The sequence below is a fragment of the Callorhinus ursinus genome, unplaced genomic scaffold, assembly GCF_003265705.2.
Source record: "Callorhinus ursinus isolate GAN/ISIS: 27379988/994484 unplaced genomic scaffold, GSC_fseal_2.0 scaffold14, whole genome shotgun sequence".
NCBI classification, from domain to species: Eukaryota; Metazoa; Chordata; class Mammalia; order Carnivora; family Otariidae; genus Callorhinus; species Callorhinus ursinus.
In genome coordinates, this window is record NW_027397076.1 from 3,190,523 (window position 1) to 3,215,908 (window position 25,386).

General features: G+C 49.1%; 1 protein-coding gene across 6 annotated transcripts in view; it reads right to left on the reverse strand.

The window, feature by feature from the left end:
• ABTB3 (ankyrin repeat and BTB domain containing 3) overlaps positions 1 to 25,386 on the reverse strand; it is a 298,372-nt gene that overhangs the window by 56,625 nt on the left and 216,361 nt on the right. For all 6 annotated transcript variants that reach the window (XM_025882175.2, XM_073900343.1, XM_073900341.1 and 3 more), the window contains one exon: positions 21,373 to 21,525. In XM_025882175.2, the coding sequence (XP_025737960.1) occupies positions 21,373 to 21,525 (153 nt within the window). The remainder of the gene's footprint in view (positions 1 to 21,372; positions 21,526 to 25,386) is intronic.

Below are 25,386 nucleotides of genomic sequence, written 5' to 3' on the forward strand. Positions count from 1 at the left end.
CAATTCATTCATTCCCACATTCTGTTCACTGAGCACCAGCAGCAGGCCGGTCAGGGTCAGGTGCTGGGTCCAGCAGCAAGCGAGCCAGACCAGGCCCTGCCCGCCCAGGCTGCACGGAGAAGGACAGTAAGCAGGCTGTTGGCTATAGTGGTGACCACATCATGGAAAACGGAGGGGTCTGGGAGAAAAATGAGAAGCATAACCCTAACTCCAAGTCCTAACTGAGGCTCAAACAGCCGGCCTTTCATGTTCCTCAGTGGGATGCCAGAGAGATTTATGATGTTGAGAAGGAGACAACGATGCTGATTTCATTTATCTGGAGCCTCGGGAGCTCACTGAAGGGTGGCAGAGAGAGAACTACTGATGTATATGCCAACACAGCCTGGTTCCTGGCTGCATAACGCCGGTTATGGTGTAACCAACTCTCTCTGGGCTTCCGCACACTCATCTCTAACATGGGAAGAACAGGACACATGCGTTCAAGTTTTGTGACGAATAAGGGAGACCGTGCACATGAACCTCTATTCTGGCTACTCTGGAGGCCCTGCTGGAATATGGACACACGCCTAGAGAATGTGGGAGGTGGGATGCTGACAGAGACTATGAACTTCTAGAAGATGTGGCCATCGGCCAGCCATCCGAAATGCAACAGAAACATCATGGAGTATGTATGTATGTTTCTTCAGGGACAAGGGTAACGTGTTGGCTCTGAGGCAGCCCCTAAGCCAGGCATGGAAAACAAGGCTAATCTCAGGCACCAACTCTGATTCATTCGTATGGCTGGGTGGAGTATGGTGTGAAGGAGGATTCTGAGGCCAGGTCTCGGCTTAGCCAGGCAAGAGGAACACCAGGGCCCTTTAAAGAAACAGTTCTGAAAGCAATTGGTAAGGCGGGGATACAGGGCCCGGGGAAAGGCTTAGATGAGTGTTTGAAGTCACGGCCTTACCGCCCATCAGCTGTGTGACCTTGGAGAAATCATGCTTCCTCCAACAGCCTCAGTTTTTCTCATCCATAAAAAGGGGGCCTGGGGCTAGTCAAGCTCTTGGGTGCCTCCCAGCATGGGCATTTTCTGAGTTGATCCCATGTTTTCTGGTGCTCATGAACGGGATGAGCTTTCCTCCCCTCCTCCATCCCAGCCCTTGAGCTTCTCTGTTTTTGCTCTTAAGTCACGCAAACACTTGTTCATGGCCAAGAGGATCATCTGGGAAAGAGATGTGTGTCAAGGAGTGCTGTCTCCCAGCATCCATTCCCCACCCCTCTCCTCAGAGCAGTACAGAATCTTCGGCCCTCACTGAGTTTTGGCATGGCACGTGGCTGTCCAGTTAGAAATTCCATTTCCCCTTGTGGCCGGCCACAGCCATTTGACTGAAGTTCACACCAACAAACATGAGCAGAAGGGATGCAGGAAACTTTTGTGTCCCGGTGGTGAGTTGGAGCCAGCCTGAACTGGCTGGGAAAGCCAGCTGTGTGCGTCTTCCTGACTCTGGGTTGGTGACATCTCCTTGCTAGTCTGAAATCAGCCATCGTGGAAGTATTTACACCACAGAATCTGGCAGACACTACAAGCCATGGCTCCCGCTATTCTGCTGTTGAACATTCACCGGCACACCACTGTCTACGTCGTCTGCTTAAAAGGAATGTCCTAGCTCTGGCATAAGAGCCCCATCTCCCCCACCCCAGCTGATAAGCAGACTTGCCAACGTCCTAACCATGCAGGTGAGCCCAATGTGCTAGCTAAGGCATGGTTGGCCTACTTTTTCTTAGTAAGTGAGGTCATCACTGTTTTAGGCTTTAGGCTAGAGGGTCTCTGTTGGGGCTTGAGGACAGCCATAGACAAATGGGTATGACTGCGCTCCTGTAAAATTTTATTAAAAAAAACAACAACAAAAAACCAGGCTGACTCATGGGCCGCAGTTTGCTGACGCCTGCTCTCAAGGAACTGCCGAGCAACAAGATGGAAGGATTTGGGGTCTTCAAGGGATCCTGTGGAGCAGAGCTGCCCCATCGGCCTGCACTGACTGATGTATTAAATGACGGAGAAATAAACATCTATTTTAGTTAAGTCCCTGGTACTTTGAGTTACTCTTGTCAGGAACCAAGAAAGTAACTGCTCCTTATGGCTACTCTCCTAATGCATCAAAACAGAAACATACCTTTCCTAGAATTGAAAGGGTCAGATTTGGCTGCTTTCTCCCATTTCCTAATTTCTGTGTCTCTAGATAAGAATGCAGGTCCAAGGCAGGGGGTACGTAGGAGAGTACGTTCCTGGGTCTCGTTTACAAGCGTCTGGGGACCCGCAGAAGAAAAGCAAGACAGCGTGCTCTGAGTGTGCCTGGGTTTGCACTGGCCAGGCCGCCTGGCGGGGGGGCGGAGGGGGCTGGCGGTGCATCAGGCCTGCAGGTGCTCCCTGCTATGCCCGGCTCTAGTTTCCCAGTTTATTGGGCACCTGGATGAGGTCAGCCTACGGGAGGCGGGGGGAACAAGGCCAAGAATTTGCTGGGAGCAAAGCAGCTCAGTAGTTCTCAAAGAGCCTAGAAGAAAGCCACGTTCTGTTCTTGCTGTGAGGTGCAGGAGGTCCACCTGGAAGAGAACTTCAGGAAGCGGGGAGATGTGCAGGGTGTGGGTGCTGAGGGGCAAACTGTAGGCCAGGGCATTCCTAAGACCCATGCTGCTGGGGCACACACGTGCCCAGTCCTCTCTGCTGTCTTCTATCACGCTGGGTCCACTCATGTGTTCCCTGCCTGGCCCTAGGCCTCTGAGTTTGGACCCTGGACTAGTGAAGGATGAATGTGGTAAGTACCAGAATCATAGATAGATATTAAGGAACTAGTATGTTAAGAATTCTCCATTAATTCATTCTGATCACCTATTACGTGTCAGGCAGTGTGCAAGGCACACTAAGTGCTTCCATTCTCAAAATATTTTATTGATGCCTAAATAATAATGATAATAATAATAATAGCAAACACATAAAGCATTTCTTGTGTGCCAGGAACTATTTTAATTGTACATATATATACACACAGAGATGTAAACATATGCTACACATACCTGTGAATGAATACGTGATGGAGTATGCATGTGTATTTACATGTAACATACACACACACACACACACACATACTCATTCACATATATGATCTTATCAAATCCTTGCTTTAACCCTGCAGAACTTATCTGTGTCTTTCAGAGGAGGAAACTGCAGCACAGAGAGGCTAAGGAACTTACCCAGGTCCCACAGCCAGCAGATGGTAGGACTGAGATTGGAACCAGGCAGGCTGTTGCTAGAGCCCTGCTCTTCCCGCCCCACCCCTACCCCAGTGCCTGTCTGTGCTACCGAAGGTCCTCCACGTTCACTTAGATGCTATTCAGTTGCTGCCTGGCTCACTACTGGGCCCGGGAGCCAAAGAAACGTAAATTCCCACGCACAGGCCGCAAACTCGAGGCCCTCTTGCAACTGCCCCTTCCGAGAGCTCCCCATCACCTACCCAACCATTTCTTCTTTCTCACCGTTCCAGCCAATAAGGCCCACTGCCCATGCCACATGCACATCTCCTTACTGCTTTCTTGCCTGCATGCATGGTGTGTCCTCACCTCAGATCCTCTCCCTCTATCCTGCTTTCTTTCAAGTCCTCCTGCAGACACAAGTCCCACTAAGCAGCAGCTTCTGGCTTGCAGAATCCCAGAAGGTCAGTGCTGAACAAGAGCACTGCGGCCAGCTCCTAGCCTCGCTAAGGTCAGGGTACCAGAAGCCTGAGAAACGTTATCTAATCGGAAGGGGTCGCAGATGTATTGAGGAGCAGAATCCGTGTCTTCCTCTAAGGTCATTTAGCAAGTCTCTCTATGGATACCTTTAGACTTGTGTAGAGCAGCGGCTCTCAACCAGGGGTGCCTCTGTCACCCAGGGTACACCTGGCAAATGTCTGGAGACAGTCTGGGTGGTGACAGCTAAGGAGGTGCTGCTGGTGTCTGGTAGGTAGACAGATGCTGCTGACAGCCTACAATGCACAGCACTGCACCCCCACACCCCCCAACAAAGAATAATCCAGCCCCAAATGTCCACAGTTGAGAAAGGTTGAGGTTGAGAAATCCTGGTGGAGGGTAATAACATTTTTTTTGCATCATCTCGTATAGATCAAGCAGTTCCCATTACAGGATTCTGTAAGCGTGACCACAAAATTGTGCCTCAGAAATGAATTGTGAAATGACAATTCAGAGGACGACAGGCCTGACTTGGATACCAGCCCTGCTCATCACGCTTTCCCAAAAAGCCAAATTCCCTTTCATAGGCTTCCAGGCCCCCAGCTGATGAGTTTTTCCTTTTCTTTTGGGTAGCAAAAAGATGAACAAATTGAGACTGTTTGGTGCTGAAGTGAAGTCACACCAAGATCTCCGTGCACCTTTGTAAGGAAAAAAACCCTATTATTGCAGCAAATGGGACATGTGATGGTGCCAAGTTCCTAGGAGAAATCTTTGTCCAAAAATTGTGTCTACTTGCTGTTTAATGCTGCTACCAAAGTACAGAGAAGGGCCGGCTCATTGACCTGTCTCGGATAAGGTAAAGAAAGTGTGCTTCCATGTCTTCCTCCCAGCCAATCTCTTCTGCCTCGTGAGAGATCCCAAGGGGCCTGGAACCTTTCTCCTCTGCAGAAGTAGATGGCCAGTTAGTGGCAAAACCCACTGTGTTTGCCTCCCCACAAAACAGAAATTCCGGGTCTGTTCAAATATGTGAAAAAAGAGCTCTCTCAAATGCAAGGGCTACAAACACCCAGGGGAATGAAACTAGTGTGCTCATTTCTGAATGTGCTGTCATGTTCTTTTGCGTAGAAAGTAATGAGGCATCATCACTCGCTTTGGCACCATGGCATATTTTAAAAGAGTCGAAAATGAGGCCTATCCTTTAGAGAAAAGGGTCACCCCTAATTTTGGCAAGCCCTTCATGTATCCCTCTTTGGCAAAGGCTGGTTGTTGTCCTCCAGAGGGTCCTTTATCTCCTTCATGTATTTTTGTAGGACCTGAATTTTTAGCCGGGCACATGGCTGCCCAGAGAAAGGTGGCTTCTGGACAATCAGATGCAGCCACACGACTAAGCGCTGATCAACAGGAAGTAAGGGAAGTGGTATGGGCAATCTCTGGAGTCTGCTCTATCCTTCTACTTGCCTTCTTCCCACTAAAGAGAGGAATTCCTGGTGGGTGGGGTCAGTCATATCACGCCATGCCATCACTACGGGATGGCAGAGCAACAAGAGGGAAGGTGCCTGGATGCCTGGCTTGGAGTTGCCGTAACACCCCAGACTGCTCATGCCTGGACCGTTGTGTGTGGGAGAATTTCAAACTCCTGTCTTATCCAAACCACAGGTATTTTGCAGGTCTGTTACAGTGAATGAATCTGTATCCTAATGAATCCATTCCACAAATGGGTTTTTAAATTAAAATCAATTCAGGGAAGGGGCGCCTGGGTGGCTCAGTCGTTAAGCGTCTGCCTTTGGCTCAGGTCATGATCCCAGGGTCCTGGGATGGAGCCCCGCATCGGGCTCCCTGCTCCATGGGAAGCCTGCTTCTCCCTCTTCCACTCCCCCTGCTTTTGTTCCCTCTCCGGCTGTGTCTCTCTCTGTCAATAAATAAATAAATAAATAAATAAGTAAATAAATAATCTAAAAAAAAAAATCAATTCAGGGAAGCACACAGGAAGTGCCAAGTACATGCCGGCTACTGGGTTAGGTGCTGGAGATTCAAAGAGAAAAGTATACACACCATCCTCCAAGGAATCTAGAAAGGACTAGAGGTCTTCTGTGTAGTAATTTTCACAAATACACACACACATCAGTTGTTGCGGTACAAGGGCAAAGCTTGAGTGTGACCATTCCAACACTCCCAGGGACACCAGTCCCATAAGATGCTCTACCATGGGTGCACAAATGTTTTCTGCAAAAGGCTGACTAGTAAATATTTTAGGCTTTGTGGCCATATGGTCTCTGTCGTAACTACTCAATTCTGCTGCTGTGTGAAAGCAAAGTGTGAAAGCAGCCACAGACTATAATAAGCCAATGGGTGTGGCTGGTGGTCCAGGCTATTTCATTTATAAAAACAGGAGACAGACAGCTCTAGTTTGCCAACCCTGCTGTACAGTATTTAAATAGGATAACCTTCTCCTTGGGATGTACAAGAAACATAGGATGTTAAAAGCACTGAGAGTTTTTAAAAACCTATTTGATTTTTATTTAGGCCAATGTTCCCCAAATTTATTGGACCACTTGCCACTTTTAAAAAATAATGCTTATTAACAACAAAGAACTGGTTTTCTAAATATGCTGTTACAAACACTGGCTAACTAACTTTTATTGTTAATAAATTAATTTAGGGCACACATAAAATAAAAAGGTAATACAATGACCACCTATATGCTTACCACCCAACCCAGTGGAAAAAAGAAAGCATTGTAAATGCGCACAAAGCACTACAAGTACTACACACCCCTCCTGATTCTGTCATGCTGTCCACCTTCCTGAGATTACCTTCTCTCTTCAGTTTGACATTTATCATCCTTACGCATGCTTTGTACATTTTACGACTTCTACTCAATTCCTGATAATATACAGACCGTTTTGCATTTTGGTAAACTTTATGTAAATGTTAGCACACTACACAAAATCTTGCCTCGATTTGCTTTTCTTTTTTCTTTTTTTTACACAATATTATGTTTCTGGGATTTGGCTGTGTAATAACATGTAGATCTGGTTCATTTATTTTCCTTGCTACTTGGTATTCTATTGAATGAACATTTATTCATTCCTTCTCTTGTAGACAGCTTGTTTCTTTCCCTTTTTCTTTATTTTGCTATTATAAATACAAAATGAACATCTTTGTATATGCCTCCTTATTTCCATACGGAGGAGTTTCTCTGGGATATAGACCTAAGAGTGGAATAATGTGTTTTCAAGTTTACTTGAAATTAAATTCAGAGTGCCCGCTGGTACGGAGGTGGTCTCACTGTTCTACATCTTTGCTCAAATCTGGTATCATCACACTGTAACTTTTTTGCTGGATCCAATGGGTGTGAAAGGCATACCTGGGTGTGGTTTGGAATGCATTTCAGGATGACTAGTGAGGTTGAGTCCTTTTCATATATTTCTCGGCCATTTGGTAGAATATTTCCACGTTAAGTCTTCACGAGGATCTTTGGCACTGGTCCATGCTGACTCTATTAGGTTGGTGCAAGAGGCTGCCATGCACCCGAATTTCTAAGAGGAACTAAGGCTGGAGGCTGAGCCTTTCAAGATGAATCTGTGGGCCTCGTTCAAAGTGACTTTCACATTTCCCAATGTTGATTCTCTGACTGGAGCTATCCCTTTGGCAGAGAGAACTGGGCTTCGGAGTCAGACAGACTTGCTTTGAATCTAAGATGGCACACATTCTACACGTGATGGTGGGCAGGTTTCCTAACCCCCGGGAGCCCCGGGGTTCTCGGTGTGCCAAGGAAAAGAAAGACCCTTCATATAGCTGAATGGAGCAGTGTGTGAGAAGCACCCACAAGACACTGGACGGTGTCTAGTCCAGACAGGTTCTTGATCATTAGTTCCCTCTATCATCTGCTAAGATACAGGAGCGGCCACGAGCTGAAGCTCCACCTATTTCTTTCCATTTTTTGTGTGCCTCAGTTTCCCCCACAGGTAAAAGTCTCATTCCCATCTGCACATCTAACGTCAGGCCATAAGACAGAATAATCTTCGGGGCTAGACAGGCCTCTGGAGATCACTGAGTCTGGTGGTTCTTAACATTTCCTAGAGCAATTTAATGAACCGATGAAAGGGAAGTTCATTCCAGAAAAACGGCCCACACACCCAGCATGTCGTGAAGACTACAGACAAGCTGAAGGAGGGGGCCCGCTCCTTCCCTGTCACCCAAAGCCCCTTTGTTGTCATGGCTTTGTACTAAGTACTTTGTACTAAGCACATGCCTCTGTAATAAGTACTGGTTGCCTGCCTAATTGTGAAGGGAAGATACTGTTCCTGTGTAAATAATATGTTAAACTAGAGTTTAAAAGATTCACTGGCAGGTAAGTCAAGAAGCACCCTGGGCAGAAATTTAACAGACTCAAGAGGAGGCCCAAAAAAGAGAAAGAAAAAAAAAAAAGTCCCTGTTCCCTGGAAGCCAGATCCCATATGGCAAACTACTCCCTCACAAAGCCAGCTTGGATGGGAAGCTCCAATTTGGAAGCGAGCCCCAAATGCCATTTAAGATGTAGTTCTCGGTGTTGCTGTGAGCATCACAATGTGTTTCTGTTTTGCTTTTAACACTCTGAAAGCTCAGAACAAATCCCAAGTGTTGGCAAACTGTCTGTCGCCTGCGATATGGTTTCCGCCCCCACCCAGGTGTAGAAAGCCCTGCTGCAGAGGGCGCGTCCCTTGCAGCTGCCCGGGGTTCTGGTGGCCCCCTCTCCACCTGGGTTCCCTTGGCACCCACTACCTCACCTTCTTTGGGCTCTTCTCTGACCTAGAGCCTCTCTCCCTTCATGTCACAGTGATTCCTCTTCATCAGTACCTTCCCTGGGGCATTGGTGGTGTCTCCCCCAAAGGCCTCCAGAGTTGAGACCTCGTCTGCCAGTGTCTCCCCCAAAGGCCTCCAGAGTTGAGACCTCTCTTCGAGACACCTGACTCTTACCCGACTACCCACGTCTCCACGTTGAAGCCTTTCTGCATCTGCATTAGTCCAGGAAAAGTCTTAGTCTGTTTATTTATAGTAGCAGCAACATACCTAGTATAACTCAACTCCCCCCCCCTTCCTCCTTTCCTCCCTTCCTTCCTCCCTTCCATCTTTCCACGATTACCTACTGGACCCACCTATGTGCAGGCTCCGTGGTAGGCCCCAGAATTCTGATTTCTGCCCCAGCTCCAACAAGATAAGGAAGCCAGCTGTCTAAGTCCATGCTGCATGACCCTTTCTTCTGGAATATTCTATGCCCCCTAACCTCTTCCCTAACTTCTTGCTTACCTGGGGCAAGGCCCTGCCAATCAGGACCCATATGTGCCTTTGTCCACACACATCTTCCTTTCCTTCTGCTACCTCTTCCCACTAGTGACCCCACCTAAGGTTGCAAATGCAGCTGGTGATGGGTGCTCGATTGCTTTGAGGAGGTGGGGTACTCTAGCCAGTGATGGCCTTCAAAACTCCTGCTTGTCACTGGGGTGGGGAGAGGGGCCCCCGGTTAGCTGGCTGGGTTGATTCTCTTCCGGCATGCTGGGGTGGCTGCCTCAGCATTAGAGAGAGAAGGGTGGAGACACGCCTGGCCTCAGTCTGGGCCACAAGCCCTATCCCCGGTGGTATACAACCACATCTCATCAAGATACTTATTTCCCCTCTCTCTCAGAGGAAGTTGAGGCTATTGTTTTTCACAATAAGGAGCAGCAGACCTTCTTGGTCCCAAGTGGTGGAATAAAGATAATCACCAATATTTAATGTGCATTTACTATGACACAGTGTACTACATGGTTTCCATGCCACATGGTGCTAATAAATATATATTATTTTAGTTTTTTAAAAATATTTTATTTACTTATTTTGGAGCGAGAGAGAGGGAGAAAGAGAGAGAGTGCAAGCGGGTGAGGGGCAGGGTAGGAGGGAGAGGGATAAGCAGACTCTGCACTAAGCACGTAGCTGGACTCAGGGCTTGATCTCACGACCCTGAGACCATGACCTGAGCTGAAATCAAGAGTTGGCTGCTTAGCCGACTGAGCCACTCAGGCGCCCCATAAACATATATTATTTTATTTGATCCACCCACAACCTTATGAGGTGGGCAATCCCCCATTTTGCAGATACAGAAACTGAGGCCTAGAGAGGTGAGCAACTCGCCTAAGGTCACACAGAGAGTAAGTGGTCAAGCGAGAACTGGAACTCAGGTGTCAGGCAGCAGGGCCCACACTCCTAGCCACTGCGCTCTGCTTCCTCTCTGTTAGATGCTCGGGGAGAGCAGCTGACTCCCTGGCAAGCTTGCTTTGGTGAAAAAGCCTTACACGGACCCTCTCATTTCAGTGGACAACCAGCTGGGGTGGCAACTTGCCTTTGGCATATTCAAAACTGAACCCATTATTACTTATCCCATATTGTCCTTGCCCTGTACTTGTTACTAGCATCCCTAGCTACATACTCTCCCAAGACAGAAACCCCAGAGTGACTTTTTACTGTAAAAATCTGGTGAGGGGAATAGGTACCACATGCTACAAAATCCAACAGTCGGGTGAGTTTCCCTCGCATCTCTGTCCCCCCCGTATGATGGGTTGAATGATGTTCCCCCGTCAATATGTTGACATCCTAGTCTCCCACCCGTAACTTTGCTTGGAAATAGGGTCTTTCTGGATGTAATCATGTTAAGATGTGGGTCTTAAACCCAATAGGACTGGTGTCCCTATAAGCAGATGAAAATGTGGGTGGAGATACAGAGAGAAGGCCACGCGAGGAGGAGGGAGAGATTGGGGTGATGCTGCCACAAGCCAAGGAACAGCTGGAGCTTCTAGAAGCTGGAAGAGGCAAGGAAGGATCCTCCCCCAGAGGATCTGAAAGGAGCACATCCCTGTTGACACCTTGATTTTGGACTACTGGCCTCCAGAACTGTGAGACCACACATGTCTGTTGTTCTAAGCCATCCTGTCCACGGTACTTTGTTACAGAAGCCACAGGAAACCCGTACACCCAGTTTGCCAAACCGATACCACCCCGGGTAACGGTTTCATATCTATCCTTCCAGAGACAGCCTGACAGGATAGCAAACACAAGTGCATTCTTCACACAAAGCTGATACCTTATACACTATCCTGCATGGTCTTTTTCATTTGGTAACACGGCCATTAAAAAAAAAAATGGTGGTAAAATAATACACAACGCAGATGTACCATTCCAAACATTTTCAGGTGTGCCGTTCCGTAGCATTGAGTACGTTCCCACTGTTGTGCCACGGTCACCGCCACTCACCCCGGGAGCCTTTTCATCTTCCCAGAGCGGAACTCCATCCCTAGGAAACACTAACACCCCAGCCCCCGCCCCCCCTGCTGCCAGGGTCACGCTTAACACCCCTCACTCCCTCACCCCTGCACGGGTCACCAAGTCCTGCCCCTTCCACTTCGCTGTGTCTCCGGCCCTCCCCACCTCCCAGTCCAGCAGCCGGCTGCTCTCACCTGTTCCTGCGACCGCTTCTGGACCTCCGGCCCACCCCCGCCCGCCTCGGCCCATCATCGACATAGCCACCAGCCCCTCTTGTCCAAATACAAATCTGGGGGTGCCTGGGTGGCTCCGTCGGTTAAGCATCCAACTCCTGATTTCAGCTCAGATCATGATCTCAGGGTCCTGAGGTCGAGCCCCGCCTTGGGCTCTGTGCTCAGCGTGGAGTTTGCTTGAGATTCTTTCTCTCTCCCTCCCTCTGCCCTCCCCCCACACTCATTCTCCCTTGCTCTCTAAAATAAATAAATAAATCTTAAAAAAAAAAATACAAATCTGGTGTTGTCTCCCTGCTCAAAGTCCGCGATGGCTCCCACCTCCTGCATATGCAGTCAGACTTCTGCACGAAAGAGCCCCCACATGCAGATCTCAGCCCCGCACTCCGCGCCGTGTCCCGCGCCGTGTCCCACGCCTGGTCCAGGGCCTGGCCCCCAGGAGGCGGCTCAGAGCCGTGGCGCTCGAATGGTCTGAATTCCTCATTTCCTCCAACACATGCTCGCAACTGGAGGCGTACGCGGTTCCCTCTGTGTGGGCGGACTTCCCTTCCTCTGCTCTCTTCACCTTCTCTACCTGATCAGTCTGTTCATTGTGCAGCATTCACATCAAAGGGCACCTCCTGCCTTTCTAGCCCTCCTGGGGCCCAGTCTTGATGGCCCTGTATTAGAAGAGTTAGCATATTTTTCTGTAATTACTTGGAGGCCTCTCTGTCCTGCCCCCTGCCACCCCCAGATGGTGTGACAGCCACACGGTAGGTGTTCGGTGTGCGCCTGCGGAAGGCAGGACCGCCCTGCTAGCTCAGCTCCCGGAGCAGGCTTCATGGCCTGACTCCGACGCCATTAGGGGAGGACAGGGAGCCCCACAGTGACTCTCCTGGGATCAGGGCGAGGGCAGGTTTGTCTTCCAGAAGGCACTAATGCACTGGCATCAGTGTGGGGCGGTGGAGGCTCCGCTGGGGTCACCATGGGGCCTGCAGCACGGATTTCATGCCCACTGGACTGAGGAGGAGGCTGGCATTCTGTGGCGGCACCTTCAGCCCGGCCCAGCCCAACAGGCCGCGGGGAGCTGTAGGAATTTTCCGGAGCCAGGCAAGGACAAGGGCATTCCAAGGAAGGAGAGAGAGAGAGTGACTTCTGACTCTGTGAGAGGCTGGGGAGCCTTCCAGGGCCCACGGAGCCACGCCAGGGCCCAGGTGCTCTGCCTCCACAGGTGACCTTCTGAGGAACAGAACAGGGAGGCCCCAGGTCTGGATTCAGGGGTCGATGCGGAAGTGACTGAGGGAAATGGCTGGTGTGGATGTGGCTCCAGATCCCCTCCCCTCTTCCTCCAGGGTCTTCCGCCCATGATACCAAGTGTACCCTTAAATAAAGCAGGAGCGTCACAGTCTTTCCCCTTTGGAGCCCAAGGTGCTCTCTGAACACTTCCTCAATTCCTATCTGCCCCACACAGGTTCACTTTCTTTGTAGCACTCAGACTCTGAAATCACCTTGCCCATTTGTTACTACTGTTTATTGTCTGCAACTCCCCAGTGGTGCCTCAGTCCTGGGGTCTCTGTCCCCTCTGAGCCCAGAACAGGACCTGGCTCCATACAGATGCGGGGAGGACAATGGAGAGCATCTCTCCTTCTGACATCAAGAGCCAGAACTCCCCTCATCTGGCTGATCCTCTTATAGGAATGAGGGCCAAGAGCTCTAGCAGGATGAGGTCTGTCTCCTAGGGGACTCGGTGACCACCAGAGGCTGTGGCTCTGACGTGGTGTCCCTGTGCCCCCCACGGGGCCTGGCCGACCATCAGCACCCCATACATGTTTGGTAAACGAACCCAAACTCCCAGCTGTCATTATAGGGCTGGGTGGAAGGTACCAGAATCTTTTTTTTTTTTTTTAAGATTTTATTTATTTGAGAGAGAGAGAATGAGAGACAGCATGAGAGGGAGGAGGGTCAGAGGGAGAAGCAGACTCCCTGCTGAGCAGGGAGCCCGATGTGGGACTCTATCCCGGGACTCCAGGATCATGACCTGAGCAGAAGGCAGTCGCTTAACCAACTGAGCCACCCAGGCGCCCCAAGGTACCAGAATCTTAAGACAGGTACTGTTGTGGTGCAACCTTCACCTTAGAACCTGGTTTGACCCAAACTGGACAAACGACAAAGCCTGTTAACCTCAAAAGGTGTCCAGGAGACCTGAGAAGGGTTAAAAGTAGCAGATCAAGCTCTGGTGCCATTCATTAAATTCATACTTGACTCCCTTCTGGGGTTCCCCACCCCATGAAGCAGCTGTCATCCCCATCTTTACAGGGAATGAATCTCATCCCATGAGGCGGGTGAAGTGACTTGCCCAAGGTCACCTGTTACAAAGCAGCCGACCCAGATGAGAGCGTCTAGAGTGGGGTTTGGCACCTAGTAGGTGCTCAATAAATACAATGAAAGAGTGAAGGAAAGAACATAATGATGACCCTGGTATCCTATCCTGATACCCTTTGCACTGTACCACTCCCAAAATTACCCATTTTGGGACAGCTCAAAATCTGGTTTGAACTTAAGAGACACTCTTTGCAAAAAGAGTAGCCATTTCCTGGTGTGAGCTCGTGGTTCTCACAACCCCCAAATCCTGTTGGTAGGCGCTGTTTATCAGCTAAGTTAGGATTTGAGAACATGCCTTATTACCATTATTTTATTTTATTTTAATTTTCATTGTTATGTTAATCACCATACATTACATCATTAGTTCTTGATGTAGTGTTCCATGATTCATTGTTTGTGCATAACACCCAGTGCTCCACGCAGAATGTGCCCTCTTTAATACCCATCACCAGGCTAACCCATCCCCCTACCCTCCTCCCCTCTAGAACCCTCAGTTTGTTTTTCAGAGTCCGTTGTCTCTCATGGTTCGTCTCCCCCTCTGACTTACTCCCCTTCATTCTTCCCCTCCTGCTATCTTCTTCTTTTTCTTTTTTCTTAACATATGTTGCATTATTTGTTTCAGAGGTACAGGTCTGTGATTCAACAGTCTTGCACAATTCACAGTGCTCACCATAGCACATACCCTCCCCAATGTCCATCACCCAGCCACCCCCTCCCTCCCAGCCCCCACCACTCCAGCAACCCTGTTTGCCTTATTACCATTATTTTAATACAGCCCCACTCTGGGGCAGAAAAACGGCCTCTTACAAATATAGGGAAATAAACAGTATTTAGTCTTTGTATTTCTAAAATGTCTCAAGACCAATTATTAATAAGGAAATGTACAAACCCTGCCAGGATGTCTTACTTGTTCTTCCCTTTATTCTACTGCCTCCCCTCCCCGACTCCCAAAGGAGAGGGAAAAGAAAATAAAGAAAAGGCCAAATGTCCCAGGTTTAGATTATCTGATACTTTAATTAAGGAAGAATAAATGGGTCACCCCTGTCAGCTTACAGACTGCAGTCCCATCAAATGGTGCTCCTTTTGAATAAACCTGATCACCACGGTGAGGCTTTACCGTAGCTGAATAAAGACAAAAGAAGGGCTCGGGCCGCATTTGGCCAAGGTCGCTCTGAAAATCAGTGGCTGTGCTAGCTTCAGACCTGAGAATCCTTGACTCGGTTGTTCTGCCCCAGCTGGTATCCCAGGCTGCCTCCCACCAGGACACCTCAGCCAGCTGGTAGGTAATTATATGTGCTAATAGTCACGACACTCTAGCCGCCAACACCAAGATCCCAAGTTCCTGAATTTGTTAGAACATCCAAGGACCTGGCCCTTTCTAGGGCTGTTTATTGAGAGAGGCAAGCTTCAAGCTCTGAGCTCCGCTCAGCCCGGCCCAGAACTAGGAGGCTGCCTGGCAACTGGGAGGATGAATGTCTGGGAGTGGGGAGGAGAGAGCCACAAGGAGACTGTGTTGTTACCTCCCCTCGCCAAGTCCTCCATTCTAGAACTCACCTGCCTCACAGTAGCTGTGTGACCTCAGACAATTTCCACAGCCTCAGTGAGCCTCAGCCTTCCTATCTGTAAAATGGGATAATAAAGCCTGCCTTGCACAATTGTTGGGGACTGCGGGCCATGAAGAGTGAGTGCCAGGCACAGAGTAGGTGTCCAATACCTATTTGTTGGATATCTGAATGAGCAAAACTTCCTGCAGACCGGAGACAGCAATTCCTGCTTCAGGTCACATGAAATGAGGTGGGAAAATATATGAAATATATGTATAGATGTGTCTGTATGTTGCCTAGATTGAAAAATAGTCTTTTTTTTTTTTTTAAACTGGTGCATCCATCACGTACTGAATTTAGTCTAGTTAATGGAATTTCTGAGTTTTACACTTACTATTTAGGAAAGCTAATGAAATACTGTATTTTCTTTTTCTCTTCAAAAATGATTTCCAAACTTGAACATTTAGCTGGGCCAGTCGATGAGTATGTCTTCTACACATCAATCATGAATCTGGAGACAAAGGAGTGAAGAACTGAGAGCTAAAGGACTAAAAATAGCCTGGAGACTGAATGGAACTGACTTCTTTTGTTTCCCTGCTGTCCATGTGTGCATTCTGGCCTGCCAGGGCATCATGCTCGCGTCCTGGATGCCGGTAAGAGGTCCATGCTGGACAAGGCCACGGAGATGGACAGTGGCCCCTGGAAACTCGTGCTCAGTCTACAGAATTGCAACAAGGAAAAGAAGCATCTGGAAGAGGGTCGTTAGCATCCTTGAAGAGGGCTGAGTCTAGGACGAGGGTTGGGGAACCAAAAAATTGGTTGTATCTCTGGGTGGCTGGGCTCCTAACCCTTGTCACTTAGTATCTGTGTGATGCTGGGAGAGTTACCTAATCTTGCTGGGCCCTGATTTCTTCCTCCGTAAAATGGGACAGCACCACCTTCCTGGATAACAACAGTATCTGGTTTGAGGTCCACATGAGAAAATGTTAAAAGCCTTTAAGAATTATAAAGCAATATGGGGCACCTGCATGGCTCAGTCGATTAAGCGTCTGCCTTCAGCTCAGGTCATGATCCTGGGGTCCTAGGATCGAGCCTGGCACCGGGCTCCCTGCTCAGTGGGGAGTCTGCTTCTCCCTCTCCCTTTGCCCCCCCCCACCCATCGCTTGTTTTCTCTCTCTCTCAATTAAATAAATACAATTTTAAAAAAAGAACTATAAAGCAATGCATAGGTACAAGTGTCCATTGTTATTTCAGGGATAGTAGAGGCATGGGGCAATGCTAGTTAATAAAGACCATGTCGTGAGCACTTTCTTCCTTTCAGGCCTTGTCTGCACAGGTGTCTCATGTTCTTGGCCCCACTTTGTGCCTGCACCAACCTCTGAGGGGGGCTGTTTTCATAATGGACATGTTATGGGTTGGGAAACAAAGGTCCAGAGAGGGTAACTAGCTTGCCCAAAGATGCACAGCTAATTAACCATGGCGGTGGGATTTGGATCTAGACAATGGGACTCTGGAGCCCAATCTCCTAACCTTTAAGCTATGAAGTCTCTTGAGAGCATGACAAACAAGAAGGAATACTTGGGCAGCCACAGTTAAGGAAACATCTTACTTTCCCTGCCACCCAGCAGACTCAGGACTGTTGCAAAGAGAAGAGCTGGAGCCTTGAGGACAGCTCCGATTCGAGCTGGGGACAGCAGGTGAGGTGGTGGGAGAGAGTCTGCAGGTAAGGTGCCACTTCTGGGAAACAGGCAGCAGGGGAGTGTTGTGGGCAGAGGATGGGCTTTGGAGTATGAGCCACGAGGACCTCATCCCTGGTACCTCCATCGATAAACTGTCTCCCCAACAGCTTCCTAATCTGTAAAATGGGAAGATGATACTCACTTCAGGAGGCTGCCTCAGGGATTAAAGGAGACAAGTAATGAATGTAAATCTCCTCCTGTAATTGATAACTGGCACACAGTAGGTGCTCAATAAGTGACTGCTCCTTAGCCTCTCCCCAAGACATGCTGTTATTCCAGGTGGCAAGGTATAAGGGATGGCCGTGCAGGTAGAAACTGCCTAGACAGCCTAGATAGGAACCCAAGGAGAGTACAACTCAGTGGTTAGGACTGTGGGCCTGAAGGTCTGGGCCACCTGAATCCATATCCTGGCTTCATCACTTACTAGTCCTATGATCTCGGGCATGCTATTTAACCTATCTGTGCCTCAGTTTCCTCATTTATAAAGTGGGCATAATAACAGTATCCACCTCAAGGTTTGGGAAATATCAGATATTAGTTAATCTGTGTGAAGCACTTCAAGGAGCCCAGCATACAGTAAGCATTCAATAAATGCCAGCAATGATGACTTACATCAGCCCCCTGCGTGTTCCCGGGGGAAGGGGAGCCTCTGGGTCTTCAGGGGGCTCTGTTTTGTGCTTCAAACCCTCCCTTTCCTCGCAGACCCCAGTCAGATCCTGGAAGGGTGGAAATTGCTGCAGCCTGGGCACATGATTGGGCTAGATGAATTTCAGAGGAAGGGCAGTTCCTCATCAGAGGCACAGCCGGGATTTGAAAATGGTGATTATGTAGGAGTCGGAAGTCTTTCACGGTGTGTGTTCAGGTGTGAAATCTCTAACCCCTCTGAGGGTCTGTGGTCCAAGTTTGCATCGATGGCATCTGGGGTTCTGTATTCAAGGTGTGAGGTCTCTGAACTCATTTAGGGTGTGGGTTTCAAAGTTTGAGTCTGAAGTATCTTGAGTGTGTTTAGTGTGTGAGGCTTCTTAAATCTTTGAAGACGTTTGTCCTAAGGTGTCTTAAAAATTTATTTTTATTTATTGAGGCATAATTGATGTATGGTATTATATTAGTTTCAGATATACCCAATAGAGTGATTTGACATTTGTATACATTGTGAAATGATCACCACCAGAAGTCTAGTTACCATTGGTCACCTTACAAGTTAATAACTATTACTGAATATATTCCCCATCCTCATGACTTATTTATTTTATAACTAGAAGTCTGTACTTCTTAATCCCCTTCACCCATTTTGCCCACTGCCCCATTCCCCTCTCCTCTGGCAACCACCAGTCTGTTCTTTGTATCCATGAGTCTGGGTTTTTGTTGTTGTTGTTGCTTTGGTTTTTTTAGATTCCACATATAAGTGAAATCATGCAGTATTTGTCTTTCTCTATCTGACTTATTTCACTTAGCATAATACCCTCAACGTCCATCCATGTTGTTGTAAATGGCAAGATTTCACTGGGTTTTACGCTAAGTAGTATTCTACCATATATATATATACCACATCTTTATTCATTCATCCATCAATAGACACGGTGTTTCCATATCTTAGCCATTGTACACAATGTGCAATAAACACAGGGGTGCATGTATCTTTTCCAATTAGTGTTTTTGTGTTCTTCAGATGGAACTGCTGGATCATAAGGTGGTTCTATTTTTAATTTTTTGAGGAAGCTCCATACTGTTTCCCACAGTGGCTGCACCAGTTTGTATTCCCACCAACAGTGCATGAGCGTTCTCCTTTCTCCACATCCTCACCAACACTTGTTGTTTCTTGTCTTTTTGGTAACAGTCATTGACAGGTGTGAGGTGATCTCTCATTGTGGTTTTGACTCACATTTTCTTGATGATGAGTGATGTTGAACATCTCACAACGTGTCTTCTTTGGGGAACTGTCTATTCAGATCCTCTGCCCGTTTTATAATCAGATTGTTTGGTTTTTTGTTATTGAGTTGTATGAGTTCTGTACATATTTTAGACTCACACCTTGAAACACAGATCACCAAAAAAGTTCAGAAACCCCACTCATCAGCACAAATCCCCAATAGCAGATGGACATCAAACACTTAACAAACAACTTGGAGAACTCACTCTGAGATGAGGACCCTCAAACCACTCAGACAACCCACGCCTTGGACACAGACACCCAAACTTCTCGGCTCTCATACTCTAGACAGAGATGCCTACACAGCTTGTAAACGGAGACCGACAGATGGCTCAAGGGATTCACTCCACTGAACACAGATACCCAAGTGTTTGGAATGAGATACTCTGAATACAGACTCCCCAAATACTTCCAGAACCTCACAATACAGAAACAGAGACCTGCGGACAGACATATTTTGGACACATACCCAAAACTGTCTTGTATACCATACACCAAGAATACAAATTCCCAAACAGCCAGAGACCTCACACCCTGGGAACAGCTAGCCAGTTCAAGGCCCCCAAGAACAAAGACTCCAACCAGCCAATAGATCTTACACATTGATAAAGACCCTTTCAACAGCTCAGAGAGCTTGTACTCTGAGTTCAGAGACCAGCAATCCAGGATGCAGAACCCACAAGGAACCTAGGGACTTCCAACCCTGCACAGACCACACCAAATAGCTGGGAGACTTTAAACCTGGGGCACAGATCCTCAAGTAGCCAGACAGCTCAAAATGTGAGCACAGACCTGCCAACAGCCCACAGACACTGTGACACAGACTTCTCAGCAATTTGAAGATCTCACACCCAGGGATACAGACCCCCGAACAGCTCAGAAGCATTACACCCAGGGACATGGACACTCAAGGAACACAGAGACCTCACAAACTGAATGAAACCTCCCCAAAACTGTTTAGAAACTCCAGATGCTGAGAAATGCAAATCAAAACCACAAGGGGCTATCACCTCACGCCTGTTAGAATGGCTCTCCTCAAAAAGCTAAGAAAGAACAAGTGTTGGCGAGGATGTGGAGAAAAAGGAATCCCCGTGCACTGTTGGTAGAAATGTATATCGGTACAGCCACCATTCCACCATAGAAAACAGGATGAAAGTTCCTCAAAAAATGAAAAATAAACTCCCCTATGATCCAGTAATCCCACTTGTGGGTTCATTTCCAAAGGAAACGAAAACAGGATTTCAAAGACACCTCTGCACCCCCACGTTCAACTGCAGCATTAGTCACAGTAGTCAAGATATGGAAACAACTGGAGTGTCTGTCGATGGATGAATGGATAAAGTAGATGTGAAAAAATATTTAAGTACATTATGGAATATTATTCAGTCATGAGAAAGAAGGAAACCCTACCATTTGCAACAGCTTGGATGGACCTTGAGGGCATTATGCTAAGTTAAATAAGGCAGACAGAGAGAGACTTATATGTGGAATTTAAATTGAGCTCAGAGAAACGGAGACTAGAATGGTGGTTGCCAGGGGCGGGTGGGTGGGGGAAATGGGGAGATGTTGGTCCAAGGGTACACACTTCCTGTTATAGGATGAATAAGTTCTGGGGATCTCGTGTACAGCATGGTGATTATAGCTAAAAATACTGTATCCTATACACCCAAAAGTTGCTAAGAGAGTAGGTCTTGAATATTCTGCCCACAAAAAAGAAATGGTTACTGTGTAAAAGGATGGAGATGTGAGCTAATGCGGTGGTGGTCATCATTGTGCAATATTTAAATGTATCAAATCAACACCTTGTACATCTAAAACCTCCACAATGTGATATCAATTGTATCTCGACAAAGCTGGGGAAAAAAAAGAAAGGAAATGGCAACCACGACCCCTGAAAGCCAGCACAAGGAGTCCAGAGAGTGCACACACAGGCACACACAGCTCCGAGCTTCCTGCTTTTCGCATTTAGACCCAGGTTTTGACTCAGCCGGAGTGAGTAATTGTATTACTTTTGCTTTGGGTAAAAATGAGCCCCAAAGCATGGTGTCCCTGAGTGGCCCAAGAAGAATTCCCCGCCTGAAGGAGAGGCGTGGATACAGACCTAGAAAAGAGTGAGCCAAGCCATCCCCAGGTATGCAAAGAAGCAGAGTTTGTGCTGTTTCTCAGCCAGCAACTGTCCCCTGCAAGGTGTTGTCAGAAACTACAGGAAGCCCGGCATTTCTTGTGGGGAGAGCGAAGAAGGCGGGAGGGAGAGGAGCAGAATGCGAGTAGAAAGAAGGAGAATAGAAAGAAGCACACGGTTATCTGGTCCTCGAAGAAGCGGAGCATTCCCACGCAGCCTTGCTCCTCTCCCGTCCTCCCCCTTCCCCGCCAGTCCAGCCAGGGACCCGCTGCTCATCAGCCCCGCGTCTGTCACTACTACCGGCCGAGCCCGCACGGCCCGCGGGGCGCCCAGCGCGGGGCGGGGCTCCGGCTGGCGGGAAGGTGGGGGGCGCTGCGCCCGGAGGCCTGCGCGCGGCCGGCGGGGCCCGCTCTCCCCACCCCGGAGGGGCGCCCCTCGCTCGCGGGGCCCCGGCCCGGCCCGGCCTTACCTGAGCTGGCGCGGCTCGCAGTCCACGCCGGGCAGAAGCAGCCGGGCCGCCTGGCGGACGTCGTCGCTGTCCATGGAGAAGCTGCGGCGGTGGCCGGCGTGCGCCACGGCCACCCGGATCCACTCCATCAGCGGCGGCAGAACGAGGAAGGGCCTGCGCGGGAGGACGGGAGACCGTTAGGGCGGCTGGGTGGCGGGGGCTGCCGGCTCAGCCCCACCCCCTCCTCGCCGGTCCCAAGCCCCCCTGCCCCCCCCCCTTTCCCCGGGGACCCTGCCTCTGATGTCCGGAGTGGTGGGAGAGCCGTTGCAGACATCCTGATCGCACCGGTGACCCCACCGGTGACCCCGGGGCAGGCTCTCCAGAGTCTTTGGGCCTCAGTTTCCTCATCTGCAAAGCAGGGATACCATGTGACGATCCTGGGAGTGTTATCTCCCTCAGAGATCATGTGAACACACAGGAGATGGCTCACTTAAAGCACCAAGCACAGGGGCAGGCCTTAGTAGAAAACCCCAGAAAATGCCTGGGGTGATGAGTCCTTGGGGCTCACCATTCTAGGCCCAACCCTAAGGTGTCGTCCAACTCTCTCTTCCTGTCTCCCCACGCTCCCTTTGTGGAGCTCTCTCAGCCCCAGTTCTGCCCGAGCACCGGGCTGCCAACAGGCTTTTTTAGCACCTGGAAAAGGTGCAAAGAGCCAAGTGGACAGGCAGTCTTCCCTGAGATCCAGGCCAGGCGGATGCCCAGTCAAGGCCAGCAAAACTGCCCTTGTTGGGGAGTGGAGGTGGGGGCGCTGCCAAGCCCCTGAAGCTCTGGAAGCCTCAGGTTCTTCCCGGGCTAATGAGACCACAGCAGGGGGGCAGCTTGTTGCAAGAATTAACTGAGACAATGCCCAAGGCTGAACTATATACTTTGTAATGCCATACATTTGTGCCAACTTCCTGTTTCTTCCAGTGATCATCATAAACTCTGTCCTCCCATTAGGATTACTGGGTTGGTGGGGGAGCTTTTATTATTATTATTTTTAAAGATTTTTATTTATTTTTTGACAGAGAGAAACACAGCACAAGCAGGGGGAGTTGGAGAGGGAGAAGCAGACTTCCCACCGAGCAGGGAGCCCGATGCAGGACCCTGGGATCATGACCTGAGCTGAACCACCCAAGCGCCCCTGTGGTGGGGGAGCTTTTTTTTTTTTTTTTTAAAGATTTTATTTATTTATTTGACAGAGACAGAGAGAGCACAAGTAGGCAGAGCAGCAGGCAGAGGGAGAGGGAGAAACAGGCTTCCCGCTGAGCAGGGAGCCCAATGTGGGGCTCGATCCAGGACTCTGGGATCATGACCTGAGCCAAAGGCAGACGTGGTGGGGGAGCTTTTGAAGGAATTCTGATTTCATCTAGGATGGGGCTGGATATTGGTAGTTTTTAAAATCTCCCCCATGTGAATTTAATGTGAATCAGAATTACCTGGAGGGCTTGTTAAAATAGAAATTGCTGGGCCCCACCCCTAGAGTGTCTGTTTCAGTCGACTGGGGAGGTGGACAAAAATCTGTATTTCTTATGAGTTCCTGGGCAATGCTGATGCTGCTGGTCTGGGGCCACACTCACAGAACTTCTGCTCTAAGGTACTGTATGGGTAGAGGGGCTGGGAATCCCGTGTGTGTGTGTGTGTGTGTGTGTGTGTGTGAAAATGCAGATCCCCTGTCCTTATCTCCAGAGATGCTGACTGTGTCAGGTCCATGAATATAATTTTAAGAAGTGGCCCCTATGATATTGACTTAAGTAGACCAAGAAACACACTTTGAGAAATGTACTGTGTCGACCAACAAGGTTTCCTAGGTTCGGCAGAGCCCCTGCCAGGGCGAGGCAAGTGGGGTGCCTAGGGTGCAAAACTGAAGGAGGCCAGGCCATGCAAATGTGTTCGAGGCACCTCTCCTGTCTCATCTTGACCCCAGTGCTGCCATTCAGTCCAGCATGGCTGCCGTGGGGTGGACAGAGGGTCGTAAAGGAAGGGTTGACCAGGCAGCCAAGCCCCTCAGTATGCAGGCGTCACGAGCGCCCAAACCGAGTTTTTAGTAGTGAGTTCTGGTTTGCCTAGAGAGTAAGCTGTTTCTCCAATGTTAATATTCAACAGCTAAAAAAGCCTTTTACATTCATTTACATTCATTTCAATTAATCTCATGATCTCATCTAAATGCTTGGGACCAATGTATGAGCTAGTTAGATTATGCCTACTTTCTAGATCAGGAGAATGAAGTTTATTGAGGTTAAGGAGCATGCCCTGGATCACAAGGTTAGCAAGTACAAGAGCTGGGAGTCGAACCCAAGATGTTCGAGTACATACCTTGTGTGCCATAACCCCATGTGATACCGACATTCTCTTGTCTAACTTCCCAGCATGCACCCCCAGCAGAGCCAGCTGATCTGGTCATAGACCATTGCTGGTGCGCCATTTTCATTCCCGGCCATGTAGCTCAGTCCCCTGTCCGTAAGGCCTCCAGCCCTTTAAAAATCCACACCCCACTTAACCTTCAAACCACAGTGCAAATCCTACCTTACCCTAAACATTTCTCCTGATGATCCACCCTATGTGGACCCATCCCATGGCGGACCCCACCCCACTGGCTTTACCCCCGGGCCTTGCCAATGCCCCAGCTGAATGTAAAGTCCATCGGGGCAGGGACCCGGATCTGCTAGGTTCACTGATCCAGCCACAGCCCCATGACAGCCCTGGCAGGCTGGAAGCATTTAATAAGTATTTGTTCACAAGACAAAGATTTACCAATTTCCTACTGGGTGAAATGGATGCAATCGAGTTTCTGGCCCCATGGACCCGTGGGGCAGTCTCCCAGGGAATTTCTGGCTGAGTCAGCCTGCTGCTTGGGCTGTCGCCCTCACTCTCTCGTTCTCTCCATCACCTAAACCGCATCAGGCACTCAATAAACACACACTGTCTTGAAATTGAATTGGATTCCACTGTCTCAGGTGAGCAAGACTTATTTTTGTCACCATGTCTCCATCACCGTAGAAACCAGCCCTGAGCGCTCAGAGAACTCTCCTCTGGGAGAACTCTCCTCCTCGGAGGCGGCACCCACCAGCCCATGCTGCCTTTCCTTTGCTCAGTGCCCCCGAAGAGTGGCCCCCAACTTCCTGTCGCTGGGGGGCTGTGTCTCCCCCGCACACTGCCCTTCGGCTGCTGCCCTTTCTGTGAGGTGCTGAGGCCCAGGGCACGCCGCCAGCTCCTGAGGAAGCCTGAAGAGGACAGAAGGAGGCCCTGCTGCCTTCAGGATCACACCTGTACCAAGACAGCTAGCGAGCACCACAGTAAAAAACCCTGAACCCCAGGATTCCAGCCTCCTCTGGAATTTTCTGTGTACCTGTTCTCCTTTCAACATCGTCTTCTCTTCATCACCCTGACTTCAATAGTTTATAAGCTCATGAATTGTTTCCCAGCAACTCATTTAAAAATCTTATCTCGTCTATTCAGAGGCAGGGAGAAAGTGTTGTGATGTTTCTTTGGGAGGCACTGGAGATGGGAAAGAATACAGGGCCTTGAGTTAGGGAGAGGGTGGAGAAAGCTGAAGGAGAAAGACTGCATTCTCCTTATGTATTTTAAAGGGAACAATGTTCCACTGGCTACTGACTTTGTTCTGAAGTTGTCCTCAGTGACTAACGCCTAGAGGACGCTTGGGAAGCCCACGGCTTCGTGAAGTGGTTCTGAGACTGTGCTCAATGCCAGAATCATGGGTGTGTGTGTGAAAATTCCCAAGGCCTCAAGTCACCCCCTCCCCAGAGTTTTGGTTCAAGTCTGGGCTGGGGCCTGGGCATGTGCATTCTAAGTAAGCTCCTCTGGGAATTCTGGAGCAAGCTGGGTTTGAGAACCCCAAGTGGGTGGCCTGAGGTGAACAGAGCGGGGGAGGGACACTGTCCACTCTATTAGGGCAGTGGCCGTCGAAATCTTTGCCGTGGTGTTCAAACAGGAGGTCTGTGGGGTTAGGACCAGGGATTTCCGAAGGGAAGAGCA